We start from the raw sequence: 26,834 nt of genomic DNA, 5'->3' as shown, positions 1-26,834 counted from the left end.
ACTACTCCCAGCTCTTCTGTAGATAAAGAAATCTTTCATCCTAGACAGATTGAATGATGTTGAGGTCAGGGTTTCTATGGGACCATATTTTCACTTCCAGTGCTACCTGCATAGGGTGGTTACTGAAAATGTTCATTTGATTTAGATTTGTTTTATCCACTTATCAGTGGCTGTATAGAGGTTATTATATAACACCATGTAGCGTGTGATGTCCTTGCTTCATATTGGCACTTTGAGTGCTGTTCACTCCTTCCATACGATAACTGATTCTGATGCAGGTTATCATGCAGCCTGGTGAGGCATTTCAATTTCCAACCAAGGCGAACCGTGCCATTAAATTCAATCTTAACAAAGTAGTTGTGGTCCCAAGTCTGCCTGGAGAGCGTTTTATGACTTCCATTAACTTGCAATTTTGTTTATTTTAAAAGCCTTTTAATCAAATTGCTGCTCACAATATTTAAGTGCAAAGTGGAAATATTTCAGTATGGACTCGGCGGTTATGAAAGCTTCACTTCATTTACCCAAACAACTGATTTCACTGAGAACACAAAGTAAATTACCGCTTTGGAGAAGCAGCACCCAGGGGAAATATCCTCTCTGTGTACTACTCATACATTTCTTTAATTTTTCTTAGCAAAAGTAAATGAAAAAAGAAAGAGAAATTCTTTTCTCACTCTCCTTACCTTCAGTAAGTTTCAGTTTATCACTTTATTCTCTTAGTTTTTCTCTTAGGTTTCTGCATAACCGCACGCTTGTTTCTACCATGGAAGATCTAGGAAGTGACCCACTTCCTTATTGGTTCATTGTAACGAATACTCAGAAACCAGATAGCCTCGGGTCTCACGAAGACCAAAGGTACCCTGGCAACCAATCGCCGCCCCCCCGATTACATTCGGGGGAGTGACGATCGAGGGTAAGAGGGTAAGATGGCCCATGCGCCGCCACATGTTAAGTGCCGCCGGCGACTTTGCCAGCGGCAAACAACAGGTTAACATCCGCAATCGGGGTTGAGGGGAGGTTGCAGGAATTTTATTATTACGGGGAAGCAGACAGACATTGCATTTGTAAGGGGAGCCTTCTGGACATTTTATTATTAAGGGGCGGCTGCTGATGGACATTTTATTTGTGAGGGTAGGCTGCTTCTGGGCATTTCCTATGTGAGGAGAGGCTGCTGCTGAACATTTCATTTGCGGGGGACGCTGTTGCTGAACATTTCATTTGTCAGGGCAGGCTGCTTCTGAACATTTCATTTGTCAGGGGATGCTGCTGGATGTGTCGTTATTAAGGGTATTATATGGGGGTATTATATGGTGCTGTGATTGTATATCTATTCAATAAAGTAATACGCCTGACAGGTTAGAGATGAGAGTAGAGATATAAGTGGTCCCAATCCAAAATTTGCACCAGGTGTCTTGTTACAACACTGGTGCTGAATGTATGTAATATGCTATTCTATAAATATAATACACCAGTCTTAAAATTCTACCTGCTGGCTCTCTGGCACCCAGATTTACTTAGAGGTTTGGCCATAGTCTTCCCTAGTTTTCCTGCAGAGACTATAGTAAATGAGGCAGACCGGGGACGTTCCCACCCCACTCTCTGCAATATCACAGGTGAAAAAGCCCCAAAACATGTGCAGAACTGTGGCCAGAAAACTGTCAGGGAAGGCCTAATAAATCTCCCACAATGTATTTAACATATGTTTTTATGTTAAATACATTGTGGGAGATTTATTAGTGAACTTTTTGGTTTGAGTTCTGATTAATGATTATCCCTATTTTACACTTCACAATAGAGATAGACCCGACAAGTAACGCACAATGTCTAAATGTTTCTATGTTTGTAGAATCCTATAAATGATCATTTAGTATAATCTCATTACACAGATCAATAGTCACATAAATGCCTTCTAAAAGTGTCATTAGAGTTAAGGGGTAACTTATTAACTATGACTTATCTGAAGCTCATAAGCTGTCTGGAGACGTAAAGTCCTGATCAAACTTTGTGGCTAGACAAGTAATGTGCTTGACATGAGGCTGCCTAGGAAATATTTAACATAGAATTGTTGGTAAAACTTTTTCCATAGTGTTTTTTTTTACATTGCAACTTCGCAACTTTAACAGTGTTGTAAACGTATTCATCACTACCAGGTACATTCACACTAGATGTACATTTTCCAGATTTTTTTTGTGGAAAATGTAGTGAAATTTAATGAAAGCGGTGGTGAATCAATTCTGGTAAATGCTGTGCCGCAGGTATATTTTCAATGTTGATTTTTGTCTCATCATTTTTACCAGACCTAAACCATCCAGAACTAATAAACCAGATGTGCAGTGATACTTTACACAATGGGTAGAAATAGCAGCAGCACTCTGCTGTAGTTCAGTGAATCAAATGTTCTCTTTTTTCATCAGTAACTGCAATGTTTCCTTCTACTGCATCAATCAGGATTCTTGCACCTGGGATCTTCTTGCTGCATGCACCCACCTACATGTAAGTGTGCCCAGGTTGGGCCACATTAGGTGCTGTTACACACTTTATAAAGTTACCCACACATAACACTGTGAACCCCCTCAAGATTGCCCTATCATTTTTGCTTCTTAGATCAGTTTATCTCTTGGTAGACAGCATGGGGGTCACCAGTTAAGTTTCTTATAAGTGACCATAACATTTTCACGGAACAATATTATATTACCTGCCCCATTTTGAAAAAGTTCTGGAACTGTGCTGTCATATTTTTAGACTCCACCTTGAGCTTACCCTTATGATTGGGATCTTTGACCTCTGCGACCTAGGAATACATATCACAGCATTAGATATTGAATAGTTACATAATAATAAGGTGAAAAAGGGACTTAATTTAATGGGGGTATTTTGTATTAAAGGGGTATTCTCATCTGGTCATTCACATTCAGTTTCATTTATCTGTCATATATAAACATTTCTTCAATTGGATGTTATTAAAAAAAATGTTCCTGTGTGAAGATAATTTCTCATAAATGTAGTCATCTTGTCCCTTAGAAACGAAATGGCTTCCGCGGATACGACCACATCACATTTTGGCAGCACTGGCCAGACACGCGCTATTGAGTCCTGCCTGATCACCTGGCTGCAGCGTTCATTACCACAGGATGGCATTACCTCCCGGACATTTCATATACAAGAACTTTTTTGTTTCTTTGTGCAATCCCTCCAGCAGAGGTGGCCGTATCCGGGGACACAATCTTGTTTCTACGGGACAGAATAACTACATTTATGAGAAATTATCTTCACACGAGAACATTTTTTTAATAACATCTAATTGAAGAAATGTTTATATATGGCAGATTAATGGAACAGAATGTGAGTGCCCAGACGAGAATACCCCTTTAAGTCTTGAAATTTATGCCTTCTCTCTTTTTTAGGGGTGAAGAGAGGGGGGGTTGGCCTGTTTTATTTATCTTTGAAGGTGTCAAATCTGGTATTTGAGTCTGTAGTGTTTTTGTGACAGAAAATGTTGTGAAAAAAACAAACAAAAAAAGAAAAAGTATTTGATAAATTTCCCTAAAGAGCTATCATCATGTAAGTGAAAAGTAAAAACAAAACCCTTTGAGATAGTTTGTGACTACTTTTCTAAAGATAAATTCCCTTTATGTGGCATCATAATGTTTCTCAGCTTCCCATCCATAGAAATAATCTGTACAACATGATATAATTTCAAGTTTCCTCAGTAGTGGATTATAATATCAGCAGTTTTGGCGGTAGCCCTGGGCCCATGGCCACCCAAACCACCCACCCAATTTTTTACTGTGAAGGACCTTCACCCATGAAATCATGATGCATCTGCTTCTCCCATTTCAGGACCTTTGATGGTCTTCAAAAGCTCCTGAAACCGCAGTTTGAAAGCAGACAGAAGGGACACATCCTCCATTCCCAAAAAAGTCCCATTGTAGAAAGTGAATTCCAGACTTGTAGGGGGCTATAATGTTCATAGAGCCCAGGGCTCATGGCAGTCTAATCCACCCCTGAGCTTCCTTCACATATGAGAGTTATATATTTTGCGCCAAAGTGAGGCTTAGATTCTGCAAGCGGAAAGCAGAGAAGCCTCTTGTACTCATGAGATTAGTTATATTGTCTTTTCAGCAGAATAGTAGCTCATTCTCACAATCAGGATGTGTGCGGCCTGCCTGGTGACTGCATAGTATTTCCTGGACACCTGGGTGTATAGAGTATAGCAGGGAAGGGCGGTCACACGCCCGCTTTCATCCTGTATCATAATAATGTGTTACAGAAAGACGAACAAGACCTGAAATGGCAACCTAAGCTTTTCTTCTTGGTGGCCTATATTTTCTTTCTTATGTGGTTAGGAGACAGAAAATGAATGACCTAAAGCAAAGAAAAGACACAGAAAAATGTAGGTTAGCATGAGTCACAATAATTATTGTATAATATAATTATCTTAACAAAGTAGCCAGACGCATTCTAAATTGTCCCAGATTACTTTATTTTTATATTTCTGGATATAAAGAGCTTTAGTCAGTGTTATCCAACTGAGTTTGAAAGTTTAAGCTAATCCCAAAAGAGAAAAGTATGCCTAATTCACCACAAGGCAAGACGGAGATAAGGCAACTTAAGTTAGTAGGTCGGATGGATGCTCGAGACTTGTGCAGTGTGTTTAAGATTCTGCCGCCGGTCCTATCCCATCAAATCATTCTTTTATCTGCGAGCCTCCCTGAAAGACACCAGTCATTATGATGAAAATGTGATTTTGTTTGAAAATTGTCCGTTCATGTGATTTGATTTCCTCACAGCCCTGATAAGAATTTTGACTTGATTAGTGCCCTACTTTCTTGCTTTTTAAACCATTGTTATCCAAGCAAGATATCCACAGGATGGAAAAACACAGGCAACAACAGAAGCGCAAATGGATTGAAACAAAATAATCTGTATATTAAAAGTTTTCTGTGGGGTTTTATAGTTTGTTTTTTTTTTTAATCAGAAATGCAGTTACACCTTAACCCCTTAACGACTTGGCCCTTTCTGGGTTTTTTTTTCCCATTATTTCCATTGTTTGCTCTTCAAAAATCCCTATCTATTTTTATTTTTCTATGTCCAGAGTGTTGTTGAGAGAGGGCTTGTTTTCAGTGTAAAAAGTTGTAATTCCTAGTGACAGTATTTTATATTCCATGCCATGTACTGGGTAGGGGGTGTGGGGAACATTCCAAACGCAATGAAATTGGTAAGAAAAAACACATTTGCGCCAACTTTGACTTTTTCATTGCTACCATTTTGGGCGCTGTACAACCTCTTAATAACCTCTTTTTAAATTTGCTGTGAAATGAAAAAGGGGCATTTCTGACATTTGGGTGCTATATTACAGTATAGGGTTCACATCTGGAAAAAAAAAGTTTTAAAATGTTGATATTGTGGCTTTTGTGATGCGGTGATCTTGCGGAACGATTTGAATGCTTTTTTGTATTTTCTATTTTTAGGCCCTGATGGTAGTTTTAACCCTCGGAGGTCTGGTTGCTCCTACCATATATTGCAATACTATAGTATCAGAGCATTTAAAGGCTTTACAGCCACAATTGCTGCATTGTATTTGGGTTTTACTTCTCTGCATGGAGAAGCTTTAGACCACAAGCCCTCTCCATGCTCCCTTAATGGCCTAGTGACGTACTATTAGATCACAGATAGTTAAGCGGTTAATGCACGCTTAATAGGTCTTTCCATCTTAGACATTTATAGAATATTTATCAATTATCCCATCTCTCCCAAAAGTATCCTGTTAATAGGATGGAATGAAATTAGAGACATGTACTATCTAGAATGTGACACTTCAATCTGGCTCAGTCTGTGTGTCTGTCTAGCTTTGCAGTTAAAAAGCATTTGCATGTCTGCCACAGTGTATGGAATTAGACATATGCATATACTGTATAGTGGCCATGCTGGGTACTGCAGCTTCCCCTCTGTTTTACAGGAAAGAAGCTGCAGTAAGCTGGCCCACAAATGCACACTGATAGGCTAACTCAGTCAATGTAAAACCTCAGTGGAAGGCAGTCACTGGCTTCCTGTTTGAGGTTACTAACCATAGTGTATAGAAATATATAGTGAAAAAAATGCTTGGGACCTCTCTGTGCACTGCTGGCAATGTAACAATACTAAATATTCCAAATCCAAGGTTTATATTAGTAAAATACATACAGTATATGTGTCTGACATGAAGAAGAGGACGTACCATCCCAGCTGTTTTAACACATTTTAGAAATAAAAACCTTTGACAGCTATGCGGCATGAGGTTCTAAGATAGCTGTTAATAAGATGATTGTCTTATGCTTTTTTTATACCTGAGAACATCTGACTTCATCTGTCATGAGAGAGGTGGCACACACTCCAGCCTGACGCATAAGTTAGTGCCCTCTTACAACACATTGCTCTCTTTTGAAGTCTGGCAGTTTATGTAGTAAATCATTTAATTCTGGTCTCGGCATTGAGATTTATGATACACATGTTGCCCTGCATGTTGAGTTCAGATAGTTGGCCCATGTGTATGGCTCACCTTAATCTATTATACATGACATGGGGACTTTTAATTTTGGGTGATAAATAACTATTTAGAAACCAACTAATTGTCAACAGTAGTAAACTAATACTACTACAAACTAGGAAACTACTGTAATAAAAGTCATTTTATACATACCATATGTAACTTGTTCTATGTGAACTGTGACATGAGTTCACTTTTAGAAAGAAGATCTTATTGAGCTTAGCAGGGTAAGAAGTAAAGTACATTGTGCAGCTCACATCTCTGATAACCTATTAATGAAGCAGTGACAAAACTCAGTACTGAATGATTTGCTGTATGAAAGGTCACCAGTAATGACTGAACAGAAATAATGTTGTTGCAGAAGTCAGGAACATTTTGTTTTCTGTGAAAGTTTTCTTTATCTGCTTTTTATTTTGTTGGGTCCAGTGACATAGTTACTTGTCTACTCTGATTCTAATGGCTGAGATGAACACAATTTTCTTTAATTCCCATTAAATTATACTTTTAAGGGTACATTTAAAATTCGAACTTAATGCGGTTCACTGTACAATATAATTGACATGATAACTTTTTTTCTGGGAGTCAATATGACTACAGAGATACTAATTATGTTTTCCTTCAATGGTTTACTACTTTTGCCTTGAAAAGCTTTTTTTCAGAAGTTTTGGTTTCATTCACTGTACATGCAAAATAATAGCATATGAGTTTAGCCAAAATTATTGCAAACATAGTGATGTACATTTTATGGTGTTTTTTTCTCGTGTTTTTTTTACAGTGTAACTCTGATTTTATGATGAATTTTTACCATCTTGTCATATGTGATTCATGCTTTTAAAGCACAGAACCATGCTGCTCTCCCTTTTATTTCCAGAGTTATGGCCTCTGAAGCTACTTGTCAGAAATCTTCCTCAACACCAGTGAAGTAGGCAGAGTCTAACCTCTTCCTATCTTTGTCCTAAATCAAATTTAGGATGTCCATAATTTCCATTATGCTTTGTGTTCTCTCATTAAGTAATTCAGCAGTGCAAGTAAATCGACTGTGCACTGCATAGTGTGTAAATGCTTGAACTATACAATGACTTGCCTAGCACCTTTCATCACATGGGGGATCATGCCACATGTATTAAGTGGCAGAAACCAGCAGTGAAACAGTTTTATGAAGTGTATAGCATGTGTTGTGTGAGCACTAAGGGTAAACAGCTCCCTGCTGTGTAGAAAGTGTCCAGAAAGCAGAGGGTGTGTTAGGGGCTGCAGAGAAGTGTATGACACAGCATGAAGTGCAGATAGAGAATGTTCTGCAGATTCACAAACTGGGATGGAGGAACTGGTCAAGATAGACTCTCTACCTCACTGTTTTTGCAGGAGACTTTTGCATCCTCAGGTCTACACACACTCAGCTCTCAGCATCTGGGATTTCATAGTACTGCTCACAATCAGGTCAATGGGTCAAGAATTGCAACTCAACTCATTTTTGAGGGACTGGTATCCTTTTAAGTTCTAAATTGGTCTGTGGTTTGGGAAGGTTGTGTGTTGTGGGTCTAATGAGCCTTTGTGAAGCCTACAGTAGTGAAAAAAACCCTTTCACTAATGTGTTATTTTGCATATGTCATTGTCAGATTATTTCATATATGGTGAATTTGGTTCACAATTGAGAGCCTACAGTATATCCTGTGGATTATCACATGGTGTGTTCTGATGTTCAACAGGTTGTAGGCCTTGATGGGGTCATCTATTTCTTTTCCAAAAGAAAAAACTTAGTTTACTGAATAAGAAAGTCTCATGTGGGCCAGGCCTGTGGTAATGGGCTAGTGGGTTAAACTGACCAGAGACAATAAGTTTATGCCTGGTGGTAGGGATGAGTGCGTTTCTCATAAATTCAATTTGACCAATTCGCCAAATTTGTTTTAGAAATTAGTTGTCTACGAATCCAAACTGGAAAATGGTGGAAGCACTGACTGATAACCTTTAAAACTTTTCTACATGGCCTGACATTTGTCCCATTAGATGCAACATTTCTACCAAGACCAGGAGTTTCTCAAAAAGTGGCTTTATGATGCTCCAGAAATAAAATTTGGGATGATGTGCCAGGCTATGCTGGGAATGGCTCCAGAATGTCAGAGATAGTTCCTGTAATATCCCAGTCTTGAGACAGAGCACCTAACATATCCCATTTCTCAAGACCATTCCCTAGGTGCTGCGGCTCTTGTTCACCACTGGGAAGACCTGCTCCCCAGAGTCAGGGCTCCAGTAGGGTGTCTAACATTTGAGAGATTCCTTGTCTTGGCACTTATTCTTCTGAGTGAGACAAAGCACCTGACCGGCAACGGTTTACACAACCCCGGAATCTCAAATCGACAGAAAATTTGGATTTATGGAAAGCCTATGTTTTCCAGACATTCTATACAAATTCCCCTTAATCCAATTTGATTCGCTTAGCTTGGTTTGTGAACACTGATACCAGTCACGATAACAGTTTGGTGCCGCTCGTTTGTGTGTATTTCGCTATAATGCCCAACACTGTGGTTTGTCCGTGAAATTTGGCAAACTCCCAGTCCTTTTTTCAAAGACCAAGCAAAGTCATATGTCGCTGGTCTAACATCCATTTTGCTGTGTTCTTCAACAGCTGATACACAGTACTAGACACTGGGGCAGACAGAAAGAGTGAGAGCCACATACCAGTCAGTGCGTGGGACAACAGAAAGAGCTAATGAATCCTAGCTGGAAGAGTAATGCAGAGCCTTATGCATTATTGTCATAGCCTTTGTATGATTGTCAGGTCCTGACATAAAAAAAAGTGATGCAGAAACAAATATTAATTCTAGACAAAGGGGCAGAACAGTGGCTGAGTGAGTAGCACTTCTGCCTTGCAGCACTGGAGTCCTGGGTTCTAGTCCCAGCCAGGTCAACATCTGCAAAGAGTTTGTATGTTCTCTCCGTGTTTGAGTGGGTTTCATCCGGGTACTCCGGTTTCCTACCACACTCCAAAACAAACTGGTAGGTTGTTTAGATTGTGAGCCCGATGGGGACAGGGACCAATTGTTATGCTTTGTACAGCGCTGCGTAATCAGTAGGCTCTATATAAATAAAGAATTATTAAAGGAAAAATGTAATTGATTTATTTCTTAGTATTATGTTAATAATGAACATTAATATTTTGTGGTCCTGTAGCCTTGAGTGAAACTACAATTATGACTGGTGAGGTAGCGCCACTTAGACTTGATATTAAATACTGCTTGATGATATTACTTGTCTTACTAAGTGGCATTCACAGGTAACAAACTACAAAGATGAATAATCTTCCCGTCTCTGAATGTAAAAGTAACTGAGCTAATACTTTAATTGCTCATACAAGTGTTTTCATAGATAAATAAATACTAATCTTTTGTGTTTGTTCATGTGTTTTTGGAATAATAGCTATAATATAAAGTAGCATGACCCCACTTGAGCTGAGAACGAAAGGAAAGCTAGTTATATTTTAATGCAAATGCTACCTTTTGTCAATGGATAGCCTGGAAAAGAAAAGGTTTCCATGGAAACATGTGCAAACTAGTAACTTGTTTATCAGAGATATTTGTGTGCAGCGGATGCTGGAAAGCAGAATTTGAGGGTAGAGTTCCTCTTTTGATGTCGGCTGGTTTTTTTTTTGTTGTTTTCTTTCTAAGACACAGCATTATTCCAGGCTCAATTTAGAATATATTAGCTAGATTTCAATTTGTTTTGCTTAGGGAACAAATCCAAGAAAAGTGTCATTACAGGAAATGGAAATAACCATTATGTAAATGTTTTTTTAATGTTTATTTAAAACTTGCTACCTTAGAGAGATTCACTCTCTTACTCAGATTTACTCATGTTAAATTGGCATCGGATCTTTCTATAGAATACTGGGAATATTTGTGTTTAATGCAAGGTATTAATCTTCATACAGAATTGATGGATGGTGAAAATGTATGTATGCCATGGTTATTATGGTAGATTCATACTGCATCACTGACTCAACCCTGATGCAGTATTTAGCCCTGTAAAAGTTTATTGTCTCTTTTTCTTAAGAAAAGCATATTTTAAATAAAATATGCTAATGAGTTGCGAGTGCTCAGGGGGGGGGGGGGACATCAGCTGAGCTCAACCATGCTCCGACTGCACAGGCAATGAAACCCGTTCCTGGACCACTTACAACTCATTAGAATGTTTTTAAAACCTCCTTTTTAAGAAAAGGAGACCATAAAAAGGCCAGATCCTGCATCAGGGTACAAAGTGGACTCCATCCGTGATGCAGATTTATTACGTAGCTAGATTTGCTTTAGGCCAGAGGCGGCACTCAGAGCCCTTTTTGTGGGCACCCGGGCCATCGCCCTAGCACACCAGAAAGGACTCAAAGAATCTTCCCGCAGTTCCAAGCAACTTAAAAGATGCTGCTTTCAGTCATATTTTGATACTTACTTTGCTACTTGGGACTGCAGGAAGAGGGAGAATTAGACAGGGTCGAATTATTTTTGGAGGACCTCCTGCTGGCCCCAGGATTCTCTATGTACAGAGGGGAGCTGGAAAGAAGCTAAAATTATGAAAAACTTTTCCATCTTTCTACTGTGTTTCTGTCCTCAGGAGGCCAATATGATTGAAAGTTGTGGAACAGGGAGCAATAAGTTACTGCTTTAATTTTTGGTTGGCACCTCGCGATAAATAAGCAGGGTTTTGGGTTGCAGTTTGGGCACTCAGCCGCTAAAAGGTTCGCCAACACTGCTCTAGGCTTTAAGTGCACATGACCGTCTATGGCGGCCGTGAGTTAGCCACATAAAGGGTCACAGTGCGGTTAGCATACCGTGTCTCACCATACCATGACCAAGTCGCACAGCCCATCTCCAACAGTCTACAAGCTTCTCCTGGTTTGTGGCACGTTGTTAGTGCACGTTCCTGTGCCTTTAATGATAACAATAATAATTTTAATATATATTAAGCCATCATATTCGTAGTGCTTTACAAATCCTTAGTCTTGGTAATGCTTGAGTCAATGGGAGATTCGTTGAGATCTAAATCAATGGTTTAGAACTAACCTTTGAGTTGGGCTGTATAAGCATGTAATATTTTCGATGATTTTTCACAAGCTGGCAAGTCATTGGCACAATGATGCAATTGTATTATGACCACCTACCTGCAAATCATGTATCTACCAGTTTCTCTTTTGAACATTACCTAGCTGAGATTCTGGTCCATGGTTTTGTTAATCACTCCTTGCATCGTGTCAATGGTGCCCATGACTTGATGTAAAGGTTTTATACGTTCTTTTTTATGCTTTCTATGTCTAACCCGTCTTCTGGTGTCTCATGCCTAATGCTGTGGATTTATTGCCACCAGGTTTGGACACCTGACTTTGCCTTGCCATCTGGATTTGTCCAAACACATTGCACATAATGGTTCTGTATATTAAACTATCCTGGGATGATTCTAGCATATTTGCTGCCTGAGGCGAATATTAAAATGCTGCTCCCCCTGCTCCCTGTTCAGTAAATGCTAAAAACTGTGTGACTGACTACAGGTTCTGATGGGCTCAAGCCTTGAGAAGGCTTGAGAAAGCGTGTTTGCACGCGAAACGGCCCGTCGCCTTGGCGAGGCTGCTCCTCATTCTGCTCTGCACCTCTACAACAATAATAAAGAAAGCATTTTTTCCTCATTCCGGTGAGTGCTGCCTTTCTCTCTTTTGTTTTCCATATAAATATATACATCCCTCCACCCCCAGTATAAGAATAAGGTGTCCCCATATAAATATATACAGCACTCCCACCCCCAGTATAATAATGTGGCCCCATATAAATATATACAGCCCCCACTCCCAGTATAAGAATAATGTGGCCCCCATTTAAATATATACAGCCCTCCACCCCCAGTATAAGAATAATGTGGCCCCATATAAATATATACAGCCCTCCCACCCCCAGTATAAGAATAATGTGGCCCCATATAAATATATACAGCCCCCCCCACCCCCAGTATAAGAATAATGTGGCCCCATATAAATGTATACAGCCCCCACTCCCTATCCCATTTTATTAGCATTAGTCCCTTATGTGTATTTAATTAAAAAGTGTATATGAAAAATAATAAAACTCATACTTACCTCGGCAGACTGCTCCCATGGCGCGTGGCTCCCGTCTTCACGCAGCTCCGCTCAGAGACACAGGCAGTGTGACATCATCAGCCGCCGCCTGTGTCCCTGCATAGAACGGAGCAATGCCAGCAGCCTTAAAGGTGCTGCCCCGCTCCGAATGTAAATCGCACCTGTGTCTTAAAGAGACAGTTACGATTAACTGGTGGGCGATTCGGGTGCCCGAATCATCCACATCAGAGCGGCAAAATGCAGCTTTTAAAGGGATCCGCATTCTGCCGTCTGAGGCGAGATTTTCATCTCGCCTCATGGCATATGCGGCCCTGAAAGTATCATAACATTATTAGATCCATCAAACCTGCTGAAATCCTTTTTCCCACAGGGACACAGGTCCTGATTGCCTGGAAAAAAAAAGGCTTGTAATCCAGTTATAAACATAAATCCTACTGTTCCTTCTTCATACATAACACATGCATGCTATATAAAAAAATGTTAAACCACAAAAGACAAAGTGTGTTCATCATTATACTTACGGTATTATGGGATGGAACATGCAAAGCACTAATTATAGGTTCCATGGTGAAATCAGACATGTCGTGATCAAGAAAGACGACAAGTAACATAAATAACTACTGAGGGAAAGTGTCAATCACTAATAACTAAATCACAATATTTCAGACCTCATTAATGACAACACCACATTAACATTCAAGGGTTGAATTTACACTCTGTGTATTACACCATTGTTCTAGACATTCTTTAGACTTTATAGCCTTTTATGCCTTTATATAGAGTAACCAGCTAAGGCTACGGCCACAGATTCAGTATCTGCTATTAGCAAATCTGTTATGGATTTTTCAAAGAGATATTCGCAGAAATCCAAGGTTGAAACAAAGATTTCTAAATTTCTTACTATGGATGTAACAGTCGCTGGCCGTGAAGATTAGCCTTCTAGCCTTTTCCATGATTAAACATGTTAGATTTTAGAATCTGCAGTGCTCTCATTATTGCTGTAAATTTTTTTTCACTACATGTGAGTGGGGTATAAAATACCCAATTCCCTTGTTTTAGTTGCCAAATGTTAGCCGATTCCAGGAGGATTTAGTGTGATAATGTACACCTAAATACTGAATGTATGAACATAGTCTAATTGTTGGTGCACCCTTCACCTGAGGAAGACCAAAGTACTGGGTCGAAACACATTTTGCAATAAAATAAGTTATCACACAATCTTTAAATGGATGTAGCACCTCTTTTTTGCCTCTACATTGACATTTGTGCCTATTCTGACTAATTTTTGTTTAGCATTTTCATAATTTTTTTACATTGTCAGAGCACTTTAAGGGCTATTTCCTTTACATTTTTTATTAACTATAGGAAAACTGTGAAATATTTTAGGTTTTATGCTATTTTTGCATTTGTATGGACATCCATTGATGATTCAATATTCTTATCATGGCAAGATGTTAATATTATAATGATTTTTAATAACCAAACTAATGAAATGATTGTAGAGATAAATCCTGTGTTCACAACCTTTTGAGTCAGGGGCTTGAAATATAACCTAATAGGATTTTTCTTGGTTGATTAAATGAAGTCTAATAATAACTTTGTCATAACGAGGCTAATGCGTAACATTTCTCGAAAGATCTCATAATAGATAAATCCCTGTAACTATTAGGAATTGTTTTAAGTAAAACTGAAGATAAGGTGTTAATGTGGGTGCCAAATGTAAAACAAATTAGTCCTCTATTAGGACATTACTATCGCCTAATGTCACAAATCATTGTTCAGTACAAAGCAGAAATTTATATTGGAGAGCTACTGAAGAAATTTTGTGCATATGCATCTTTAGCTAATATCCGGTAAGTCAAGACAAATCAGGTCTTATCTTACTTTGACATAAGCCATAAGCTGATATCACATACAAGATTTAGATTTTAAATCCAAGTCCTAAATTAAGGCTCTGAGACTATATCCATTACTTGTCAAATTAGAAGCAGCAGATATGGGTATAAGGGCAGATAGCCACCCACAAAGAAGCCCTCCAGTAATTTGTTTTGTTCTTTTATTATGTCTTTATAGCTGCAATACATGTTAGCTTATGCGTTATTCAGCAGTTTATTTGTATCTGGAACGTGCTGGGCTCCTTCTCTTTCATTTTGTCATGTGATCTCATTGTTATCTCCCTTGTAAGTGACACAGCGAATCAGGGGGTCACATCCCAGATACCAGGCTTGCTGACTGGTAGGAGTGTATCTAATCATCAGCATAAACTGGGACAGGAATTTGTTCTTTCCCTTGTTAGAATGTAGATGATAGCTTAGCCTCACTGTATGCTGATTGCCTTATATAGAGTATATAGGGAGAAGGACAATCACACTGTTCTCCTAGCAGTCATAGTCACTGTAGTACAGTTTCTAGCTACCTGTGTGCTGCTCTGCTGAGGCATTATGGAAATCAGTCTCTCGCACCCTGCATTTATATAATGCACACTGCAATCAGTCAAAGGGAAAGGAATATTGAGTGTGTTTTTATAAACACTATATGTCTTATTATTCATAGATATCATCAGGTTACCGCTTGGTAACTTGGTACCGCTTGGTAACTTGGTAACAGGTTTGGTGTAACGAGCAAGAACATTTTTTTAAGAAAGTGTCATGGGGTAAATTAGAATAAGAACTTCTTCTCAGGTTGGACAATACTTGGTCTCTGATGGGTGGTGAGAACTTTAAGGGGGTTTTCCCATGAACTAAAGTTAGGTCCTATCCAAGGGATGGGGCCTAACTTGCTGACCAGTGGGGGTCTCAGTGCTAAGACCCCCACAAATCGTAAAAATGAGGGGTCTGATGGGGTCCCATGTACCTCCCTTGGATGCCTTGCCACTCCGCAAGACTAATGGAGTGACCATTCTGTTCCATTAATCTCTATGGAGCTGACGGAAATTGCCAAGCGCCATGCTCTGTGATCTCCATTAGCTCCATAGAGATTAACGGAGCAGAATGGTCATGCGGGGCTGGCTGCTCCATTAGTCTGATGGAGCGGCGAGGGGTCAGACGTACCCCTCGTTTTCGCGATCTGTGGGGGTCTCAGCACTGAGACCTGCACTGATCAGCACATTAAGCCCTATCCTGTGGATAGGGCCTAACTTTAGTTCATGGGAAAACCCTTTTAAGGGGGTATTCCATTTTATTTTATCACCTAACCTTAGGATAAGTTACCAATATTTGATTGCTGATCAGCTCTATTAAAAGACTGTAGAGTTCAGGCACATCTACAAGCTGTCTACTCCTTATTCGGCTCTGCACATTGGCTAGGCCTGGTATTAGTACAGTTTCATTCAGTGGGAGTATGAGGTGTTGTACCACTGATCTGATGTCATACCCATGTCATGTTTCTTGGAAAGGGCACAAAAGCACCATAGATCCATGTTTTAGATAGTAAAGTATGATGGTTTGAAACAATTCTAAAGCAACCTCATTCAAAGATTAGCTATGAATCAATGTAATACTAGTTAGATTTACAGACATGATTACCATCCACACGGCTCTGCACAGTGCGGCACCCACCTACCTCTATGCCCTCATCTCAGTCTATTGCCCAGCCTATGCTCTTTGATCCTCTAGTGATCTAGGATTACTTTCTTCCTTAACTTGACTTCCTATTCATTTCTCCAGGTTTTCTTTGGAGCTGCACCAATTCTCTGGAATGCATTACCTCAAACTATCATGTTAATACCTGACTACAAAACTTTCAAATGGGCCTTAAAAACTCTTTTCAGGCAGGCCTATCACATTCCCTAACTGTATGTAACTTTTACTTTCTTTTCTCTAAACCTCCATTGATTTCTCCTCCCATTTATGTAATCCCTTATCATTTGATAACATTGTACAAGTTTCTGTGCAAAGTGATGCACCCTGTTTCTGTGAATATCGCTAGTCACTAGTGACTGGTTAATTCAGAAGTATTTATTTATTCATTCAATTATTTAATTCTTTTATCCCTTAATGAATAATGGGTTCATTGTACAAGTCACCTTCTGTGTCACCCCCTCATCCTCATAGTCTGTAAGCTCTTGCAAGCAGTGCCCTCATTCCTATTGTTTCATTTGATTATGTTATCACTTGATAACGTCTTATTTTGATTGTATATGTTCCCCATGAACAGCGCTGCGGAATATGATGGCACTATAGAACTATGATTATCTGCTATCATTTCCTTTCAGCAAGATTCCCTGGATAACCTGCCAAATGTATCTGGGAACAGTATACTTGCGTTCTCTCCAAATGTAGAACACACATACATTTGTTGAGCCTACAGGCTTGTGTCGGGAGTGGTAACTGTATGCTATCTAGGGTTTAAAGGGGTTGTCTAGGACTAATATGATATTAGATGTGGCACAGGGGGTGTAAAAGTCATCCTTGGCCTCCGATATCTACTATTATCCCACATAATGCTTTCCCTACTTTACTATTTGTGGATAGAGTGTGGATAACAGCTGCATTTTTCATTTGAAGAGGATAATGAAAACATTTTTCTTCCAACCACTTCTCTGTTCTGGACATTGTACCATTAACTATATCATCCCCATCAGCATCTTTAATATAACAATTTGTCATAAGTAATCCCAACAAATCCTAAGAAATCGAACAAATGTTTTTATTTTGCTTGTTCTATTTATTTTATGAAAGTACAGTTTGATTATTTGTTGATAGAATTTTGCTACTTAAATAATATTTGATAAAATTTGTATGAAATATGTCCTCTTGTTTAGTCTGCTGTACATGGTCTGTCTGCCTCATCAATTATTGATAAATCTTAGCCTTAATCCCTTTTCACATTGTTGGCTTTTAAAGAACCAGATGTCAAACAAAAGCTTTTGATGCAGTTGGCAGTAGCTTTTTTTGGTCATCTTTTCCTTTTCTAAGTTTTATTTGCAGAAAGACACTTTTTGATTATCTATCATCTTCCATGGGTTTCATGGAAGAACTGGAACATATGCTGCGTTATCTGGGCATGTTACTTTACCATGTCGGTTTGGTGTCAGGATGCTGACAAGATGTTGCTCATAGGAACATGCTGGGGGAATGCCCAGACTTGGGCATCTGGAATCCATATGGTTTCAGCGAATGAGGAAAAACACTACCTAAATCCATCAGGTTTCCAAACATAGAAGCTGCATAGAGAATGAACAGAATAAATTAAGTGAGAGTATATATTTATCCTCTTCTTCAGGGGTTATCTAAGGGGAGGCTGGTGGTATGTACCCAAAGTGCTTGTAAGTGGGCATTTAGATATTCTTAATACCCAAGTAATACTATACTACTTTGCCTGCCAGTGTTAAAATGTTGATAGCTATTCCTTGTTAATTTTTTGCTATGTTCAGCAAGTTGTCAGGATCAGTGGTAGTGGACCCTCTGTACCACTGGGAGCAGAGTCTAAGTGCTACCCGGTTTTCACCAGAGCCCGCCGCATAGCAGGTTGGACTTGTTGCGGGGTGGTACCACCAGGTCGCTCCACAGGCACGACTTTGTCCGCAGTGGCGACCAAGGCGAAGTACAGAGTCATAGAGTAGGATCATAGAGCTCAGGACAGGTAGAATGGGATCAGAGTTGGGGATGTAGCGGAAGGTCAGGACGGGCAGCATAGGAGTGAAGTCGGGAACAGAACAGGGGTTACAATGGGAATACAGCAGACAAGGCATAGGGTCAAAGCTTTCTCTCAGATCCGGCAGGGCATAAGGGAAGAGGCTGGCCATTTATGGACTGCCAGACTGGCCAGCGCCAATTACCGGTGTGCTAGCCCTTTGAATCTCAGACGGCCGGGGACACGCACACTGGAGGGAGGAGACCATTGCTGGAGTGCGGCAAGGTAAATGCACTTGCTGCTGGCATGAAGAAGCACAGGAAGGCACCCGTGACGCAAGTGAGATAGCAGTGAGTTGTTATGCAATAGTGAGATATTTGACACAACAATGAAATGGTTTGCATTGGCATTGTATTTATTTCTTGAACATCCAATGTTTCATCAGACTCTTTAAGTGTACAATTTGTTTTCAAGTTGCCAATAAGATTTTAGGGGGAGGACTTGTTCTTTTCCATTCCAGCCTAACATTACCCTTCATTAATGTAGACAGATTTGATGTTTACTTGGCGTTTAGCCTATCTCTTGTAATTCTTATATATTCATGCGAACAATAGATATCCTGCAGACATCAAGAGAATCTAATGAAGCGCTTTCCATCTCTCAGTTGATAACCAGTGTTTACACATTTATACAACCTCTGAAATCGTTGGTGCCAGACAAGTTGTTATACACCACTCAAGTGCCTTTTTCTGATACCTGGAGAGCTCTTGAGAAGTTGCACTGTACAGTGAATGTCACCTCTATCTGCTGCTTTATCTTTCAGGTTTTAATCTTCTAAATATTCTGTTTTTGTCTTGTAGAGTAAATATAGCTAACAGAACATAATGATTCTGCCCTTGAGACCTCACCATTGGGTAGAGTCTCCCTTGAGGACAGAGAGTGGACAACAAGAGCCATACCCTAGATTGCAAATCACTTTTGTTAACTGAAGTGTTGTTATGTTTTAAATAGTCTTGGGACCGTTTGTGATTGGAATGGTAATGTATTTATTCATCTAATCAGCATGGAAGAAATGTTAATATTAAGCATAAACAGATGATCGGATGCAGAGCACGTAGCTATTAAACTGTGTGCAAGGCACTACAAATAACCAAATAAAACAATTTGGTCCCACTGGCAGCATTATGTCTACTCATAATATAAGAATATTAAAATAAGAAATGCAAATGTAATAGTAAGATAGTAACAGGTATCAATTATACTATGATATTAAATGTTTGAGAGCAAGGGGGGGGGGTCAGGATTAATTACCCCAATGTCCCTTCCTACTTGACAATTGTCCTAAATGATGAGGCTGATGTGTTTGAAATGATGAGTATAACCAGAATCAATACATCAATAACCAGAGAATAGTCAAAGTCTAAGCCAAATCCATCAATTGAAGCTGAAGTCACCAGGAAGTCAGCAGAATGGGAAGTCTGATGTGGAAATATCCACAGAAATGAAGGATTATCAATAATTGGTTACAATTGTCAGTTGAATGTCTCACACTTATCTGCAGAATGGGTGTCCCCCAACCACCAGTGCTCCTGGTGAGGTAGAGAATTACTGGAGAGGTGAACAGAATTTGCCACGGTTTGTTCCCTTCTGAGCAGCATAGATGCTCAGTGAGCTAGATACACTGGGGGGGATTTACCACTCAGTATTCTGACATACAAGCAAGTCACAGTTCAAGGCGCTGGGATTGTGACATTGGGGCACATTTACTAAGGGTCCGCCGGATGCATTTTCGTCAGGTTTTTACGATTTTTCCGATTTGCCCTGAATTGCCCCTTGTTTTTGGCGCACGCAATCGGATTGTGGCTCATCGGCGCCGGCTAGCATGCGACACAAATCGGGGGCGTGGACGTCGGAAGACCCGACTGATTCGGGCAAACCGAAGAATTTTAAATCAAATTGTGTCACAAGATCAGCACTCACATGCACCGGGAAGAAGTAGGTGAACTCCGGTGGACCTCAGCGGAGGAAGCGACACATACAGGAAATTGGACGCACGATCTTAGTGAATCGCGGTAGCTCCGAATCCTCGTCGGACATTCCGGATCGGCGTTGTCAACGGGACTGGTAAGTAAATGTGCCCCATTGTGTTCCTCTTTGCCCTGTGAATAGGAATGAAATGCAATGCTAAATACAACACAAAGATAAATGTGCTGCTGTTTTTAGAGGATAACAGCAATGTCATCAGGGAGACATTGGTACCTTATGATTAATAAACATTTATCAATATATGGCAAAGATGTAAAAATGTTCCTGGAATCATGCGTTAGTTTTCATTGCATTTGGCAGACCAAACAGAAACAATAGAAGTCTATGTTGGTAAACAGTATTTACCAATTTTTATTTCATATACCAAAACAATACACAATACACCAATTTATTAAAAATAAAAATAATAATAGGACAATTCCTACTCAGGGATAAGGAAGCCCAAATGGCTCTACAATATACATAAGCCCCCTCTGACGTCTAACCCTATGATAATCTAAATATAGACACAATATGCAGTCACAACAATATATAAAATATATAAAAGGTGAGTCCAGGTTTCCTAAATAACACAACACACCACCGGAGGTACCTTCCGTTGGATGTGCCAATAAATGTAACTGTTAGTGTTGGTACTCACCAGTAGACATAATAAGGTTAAGGATAGACTCGGGGAGCCACTAAACCACCTCCTGACAAAGCTTTTGGAGCGAAACGTGTGACGGGCGGTTTAATGGCTCCCCAAGTTTCATTTTAATTCTATTTTTAATAAATTGGTGTATTGTATTGTAATATTGTATGGTATATGGAATAAAAATTGGTTCATGCTTTTTACCAACATAGACTCCTATTGTTTCTGTTTAGTCTGCTACTTTTAGTTTAGTGGATGTCTATAAGTGTCATTGTTGAATATATGGCAAAGATGTAAAAATGTTCCTGGAAGCATCAAAAATTTGTTTTCTTTGCATTTGGTTGACCAAATAGAAACAATAGGAGTCTATGTTGGTAATTTTATTTTGTTTTTGGTACCTATATAAGTTATCAGAACATGTGATTACATTGTTGGTAAATCTTAGACTTCATGGCTACTCTTGTTACAATGGAGTAACAAAGGAAAGGTTTAAAACTGTATCATTCTGTAATTCCATTAGGCTGGATAAATTGAGACCCCCTGATTTACCAGTGAAATCTATACAAAGCAATGCTGTGTCGCTTGTTAACTCACTGCAGGGGGTAGAAAAGGGCACATAGCCGCGTGTGATCAGATCTGCTATGGAATTTGGCCAAATGTTACTAGTAAAAATATTAGTTGGGTAAAAATAGATATATTTTTTGCATAAGATATGCAAGCCACTTTTCCACTTTCCTTAATGATGAGGCCTGAAAAGGCATTAATGACTGTGCATTTTTAGCCACTTTTAGCACATATTTGTCCCCTGTTAGGTCATAATAGAAGCCTGTGGGATTTTTTCACAGTTTTTTCTCTTCTTTACAAGTTCTTCACTGTACCTGGGCCATTGACTCCCTGTGGGGGCAATTGTCTGGGGCAGGGCTCTGCTTAATCCGTGCACACCTGTACTGGGCCAAAATCCCTGCTGCAGTGTGTCCAAGCTTGGTCAAGAAATACAGGAAACGTCTGATCTTTGTAATTTGTACCAAGTATTATGTTTTTTTTTTAACGGATTAAATACTTACTTCATGCAATAAAATGAAAATTAATCTTTTAAAAATCATACAATGTGATTTTCTTTACAATTGTAAATTTTATTTACAATAAAAATTACAAAACTTTGTTGGTGGGAAAACTTGCAAAATCAGCCTGGGATCAAATACTTATTTCCCCTACTGTAAGCATATATATAGATATTTATATATCAAACATTGTATTCAAAAATTTGTAATATGAGTATTGATTTCATTTGAGGAAATGGGTAACCCTATGCATTACCGCTGGGGAAATTGGGGGGGGGGGAATTTACTATTTTTCGCTTTTTTTTTTTTTTTTACAATTTCAGGCCCTCTAGGAAGTTTCTATTGAAGTAATCGTTAATATGCTGTCTCTCTATTATACCCTCTAGACCAGAGGTGCGCAACCTTTTCTGATGCAAGGGTTGCATTGTCATATCACTACCCTTCAGGGGGCCACTGCCTCATTTGTACAATAATTAACATAGAACCCAGAGCAGACTACAATACAGTACAGATGATAATAATGGTGAGGAAAATTGCCTGAACACATGCAGCAGGTAATAATTGTGACAATTGTGCCCCATATGTAAAAGAATATAACTACTATCAAACTCCTCTCACCCCCTTCACAGACAGCTCCCCTCCAGGTCTTGTCTCTCTGCTCAATCAGGTAACCCCCCTCCATGTCTGCTATCCCCTTCTTTACCCCCGGACAATGGGTGCAGGCAGCGGTAGTATGGCTGCCTGCGTCCAGTGATCAGCGATGTGTGCGTCTAAAGACACAAGTGTTGAGGTCTACACACATAAGGGAGGAGACTGTCCAGAAGTGCTTTGAAATGCACTTCAAAATGCAATCCAAAGGCATTGTGTGAACATCGAGCATTAATTAGCTACTCCTCACATTTTTTCCCCCCTCATATTGTAGACCCTCATAGCCTTCTCATATTGTGGCTGGCCTCCATATCTACCCCGCATATTGTGGACCTATATCTCCTACTATTTTTGTGACCGCCCTCATCTCCCCTCACAATGTGCTCCTCACATTGTGGCCCCTGTCATTTCCCTATAATTTTGTGGCCCCTCAACCCCCCCCCCCCTTACATTGTGTCCCTTCACCTCCTCTCCTATTGTGGCCCCTTATCTCCCCTTCCTGTTGTGGCCTCTCAACTTCCCCTAATAATGTGATCTCCTCAGCTCCCCCTTATAGTGTGACTCCCTTAGCTTCTCCTCATATTGGGACCCTCCCTTCATGTTGTGTACCCCCTAAACTCCCCCTCATTTTGTGGCCTACCTCATATTGTGACCATTACTTTTGCCCCCCCCTCCATCGTTTGAAGTCCCTATTCTCCTCCTTTCTTTGTTTCAGCATAATTAAAATAAAATAACCTTTATCCCAAAAAGCTCTACTCTTCTCTTCTTCCTAGGCTGCTGATGTCATCTCATTGCGCATTCAGCTGCAGCTAGGGAACAGTGATGATGCGGACGGCTGAAGGTTGACCGTACCATCATCTGAAGTCCCAGGACAATGGGGGCAGAGTCATCGACCTGTGGGCCAGTCTAATCATGTTGGGATCCAAGGTGTTAACCACAGTAGGAAAGGAGACTATGGAAGAATGCCACATTGCAAATAGACAATTCAAGTGTTGTTACAAGAACATGGGGAAATAGCGCACGAGGATCTGTGAATTGGCCTCTCCACACGTTTATAGCTTCATATTATTGAAGCCCCTAGCTGTTACTGGGGCAATGAAAGTATACATTCATTGAACAGGACATACATTTCTAGCCTTATTTATAAGTCTATACCTACTGTGTCACTGTTTTCCATGTTTCTTTTTATACATTGTAAGCAACAAATATAGTACGTTGCCAGTTCCTTAGATCACATATCTCTTCTTGTAAATCTCAGTAGATGGATAACTGAAAGCAATAGCAGGGAGCTCTAACAAAGCTTCACCATTGATATGATTGTTACCTCACACATTGTCCTACCCTCTATAAGAGCGGGATTGGATCTTACAAGAACAATGAGAACATGCATAGACACAAAGCTCTTTTGTTGGGAACGAAGCCTCAGGAAAGTACCACATGTCTTCATTTACTATTACACTTTCTATCTGCCAGGTCTTACTCCATGCCAGAGCTGTGATGTTTTGTTTGAAGTCTGCATCTTATGGAAATAGCAGTCAGACCAACGCTCTTAGCATAGGGGAACCTTAAGACTTGTGGTTAGCTCACCGCTGACAGGCTGAGCCTTGTGACTGTATAAGGTGAAATAGAGAGTGCAGAACTGTGTGAATTGTTGACTTGTGTGTGACTACTCTGTACCACAAGCCAACACTTACCAGAACATAAACTGAAAAGAGGTGAGGTCGGAGAGGAATGCTGGGACAGTCATGACACCAGAGGCGGTTTTCCAGGATAAGTGTCTGCTGTGGTTATGGGATTGCTGCATTCTTGAAATATTTTGTTACTTCTACAATGACTGATATTGAGTTCAGCCTCCATTCCCTTGATCCATACAAACACTCCTGAAAAAACAAACTAAATATTTATGTATAGTGACACCTGTTCTCAGCTTCATCCTTAGTGGCCTCTTGGTTAAGATATGTCTCAATGCCACCCAGTTTTCTATAACAATAGGACCCGTTCCACACTTCCACAGTGTGAACCGATGGCCCGTTCAACATTTGCAAGTGTGATGCGATGAACTTGCATCACCATCGTAGCGTGCGCTGCCCGGATCTCCCGACCTGAATCCTGAATGCTGAGTCCAGTTCCGGTTTGCAGCTTTCGGGCTGGGAGATCCGGGCAGCACACGCTGCTTGTGTGATGAAAGTTCAACACATCACACTTGCAAGTGTGGAACGGGCCTAAAGCTATTTGCATAGTAACAACCGGGTGCCATAGGTGAACAATACATAGTCCACGGCATTTACCCCTGTAAATGTATGTAACAGGTCTATGGTGGCTGCATTGTAGTTGAATCAGGTTGGCATCCCTGCTGCCAGGTTGTAAACTGCTACTGTCTGATCTAATAGAGGACTACAATGTGGTCAGTGAGTGTTTTGTCTAGTGGACCTAATGATCTCGTAGAACTCCTCCTCAGTGTGGCAGAGGAGCTGAGATATAGGAGGACATTTTCACCTTTAACTGGGGCATGGATGCGCCAGGTAAAGCCAGTGGTGTATAGCCAGAGGACCAAAGCATGGGACAAGACTTTGGGACTTTGGGTTGGTATGATCACAGAGATACCACTTTCTGAGGCTAATAACTTTTTAATACTTCAGTTTACGGACCAATGTAAGGTGCCATGTTTTTGTAGATCGCACTGAAGTTTTAATTGGTATTATTTTGGGGATTGTATGACCTTGTAATTCCTTACAGGGTTCATCGCCCGGAATAATCATTTTTATATTTTGAAAAATCATGCATTTTATTACATGGTGATACCTAACATGTTAATGATTTTATTTGTTTTTGTACTTTTTTATGTGTTCTAGGGAAAGAGGGGTGATTTTGAATGTTTAGATATTTACATTTTCTTTTTTACTTATTTTTTTAACATTCAAACTTTTATTGAAGAAAGATGAACAATGTAATAGGGTTACAAGCACGATAGTGTAACACTGGTAAGGCCTATTAAGGAAAGCAATACAGACAGAATCACAATTCAATCCATTGCAATATAAAGCCCATGGGTTAACACGTACCTGAAACACCAGGGCCAGTGCTTTAGTCACAATAGTTGTGGAGTGGAGAAGAGAAAACACAGTAGATAAGAAGCAGCCAGTAATGGAGAAATAACACAGAAAAAAGAGAAAAGAAGAGAGACATGTGGTAAAAGGACAACAGAAAATATCAAGGGAGAGGGGGAGACAACTGGCACAAAGAGATGGAGGGGAAGTAAGGCAGAAGGGAGAATTAGGGAGGGAGATATGCCTGACAGACAGGTCAGAGGGACGCAAAGCGAGTGGTTAGGTCGCAGATCTGAACTCGGGGGGCTGCTTAAAATCAATTCAGTGTGACCAGCAGTTGTGATAGAGGGCACACATGCCGTGCAGCTCAGAGGTTAATTCCTCCATTCTCTGAATGCAGGAGACCCCCACAAGCCACTCAATGATGGAGGAAGTCACTTCCACTGCCTTGGGACTACAATCCTTGAGGCCACCAGAATGTGGCTGATTAGGGAGCGAGAGGGTTTTCTAATTGGAAACGGAAACAAAGAAAGCAAGTCTATCACTGGATCATTGTCCAGTCTGACATCCAGAAATTTTTGAATGAGGGCAAAAAATGTGTCCCAGAAGAAGCGGATCATAGAGCAACTCCACCATATGTAATGTGCCTGTATCTTGGTAGCAGCGCCAACACTAGTCAAAAACAGAATTTAATTTTTATTCAAACCCCCTTAAGTACTTGAACCCCAGGGAGTCTGATCACTCATACATTGTACTGCAATACTACTGTACTGCAATATATGGTCTTTTTACTGCATACAGATCATGCACAGTCATAGGCCTGAGAATCTCAGAGACTCCCGGCTGTTGTGGGAACAAATTGATACTGCCCTCCCCCCGATAACCTCACAGAGGGGCAATGATCCTGCAGCATTTAAATGGTTAACACCTGAGAGTAGCACCAGCACTGATCTCCTATGTAATGAGTGGGTGCTTACGTCATTATGAAGCAAAAAACCACTATGTATTAAGAGGGCTCAGAATGTGATCCCTTTACATACACCCTTCATGACAATGTGACATATAGATGTTACAGGTAGATGCATCATTTATCACTATGATGTTTGGAGTCCCTTCCCCAGCAATATGGATGGTCCATGAGCTTTGTACAGCATGTCCAGTAGTCAACAATTCACTGACCAACTACAGTTAT

At 40.1% G+C, this 26,834-nt stretch overlaps 1 protein-coding gene across 4 annotated transcripts in view; it reads left to right on the top strand.

The window, feature by feature from the left end:
* PARD3B (par-3 family cell polarity regulator beta) overlaps positions 1 to 26,834 on the top strand; it is an 862,331-nt gene that overhangs the window by 714,909 nt on the left and 120,588 nt on the right. Inside the window, exon 22 of one of the 4 annotated variants that reach the window (XM_072121093.1) lies at positions 16,301 to 16,441. The exons of the other annotated variants lie outside the window; for them this stretch is intronic. Coding sequence (XP_071977194.1) covers positions 16,301 to 16,426 — 126 coding nt within the window. The 3' untranslated portion in view covers positions 16,427 to 16,441. Of the gene's footprint in view, positions 1 to 16,300; positions 16,442 to 26,834 lie in introns of those variants that run through there. 4 annotated transcript variants of the gene reach the window in all.

This window comes from Engystomops pustulosus, chromosome 8 (genome assembly GCF_040894005.1).
Source record: "Engystomops pustulosus chromosome 8, aEngPut4.maternal, whole genome shotgun sequence".
Taxonomy (NCBI): Eukaryota; Metazoa; Chordata; class Amphibia; order Anura; family Leptodactylidae; genus Engystomops; species Engystomops pustulosus.
The sequence above is the reverse complement of the archived record's forward strand: the minus strand, read 5'-3'. Positions and strand labels throughout refer to the sequence as shown.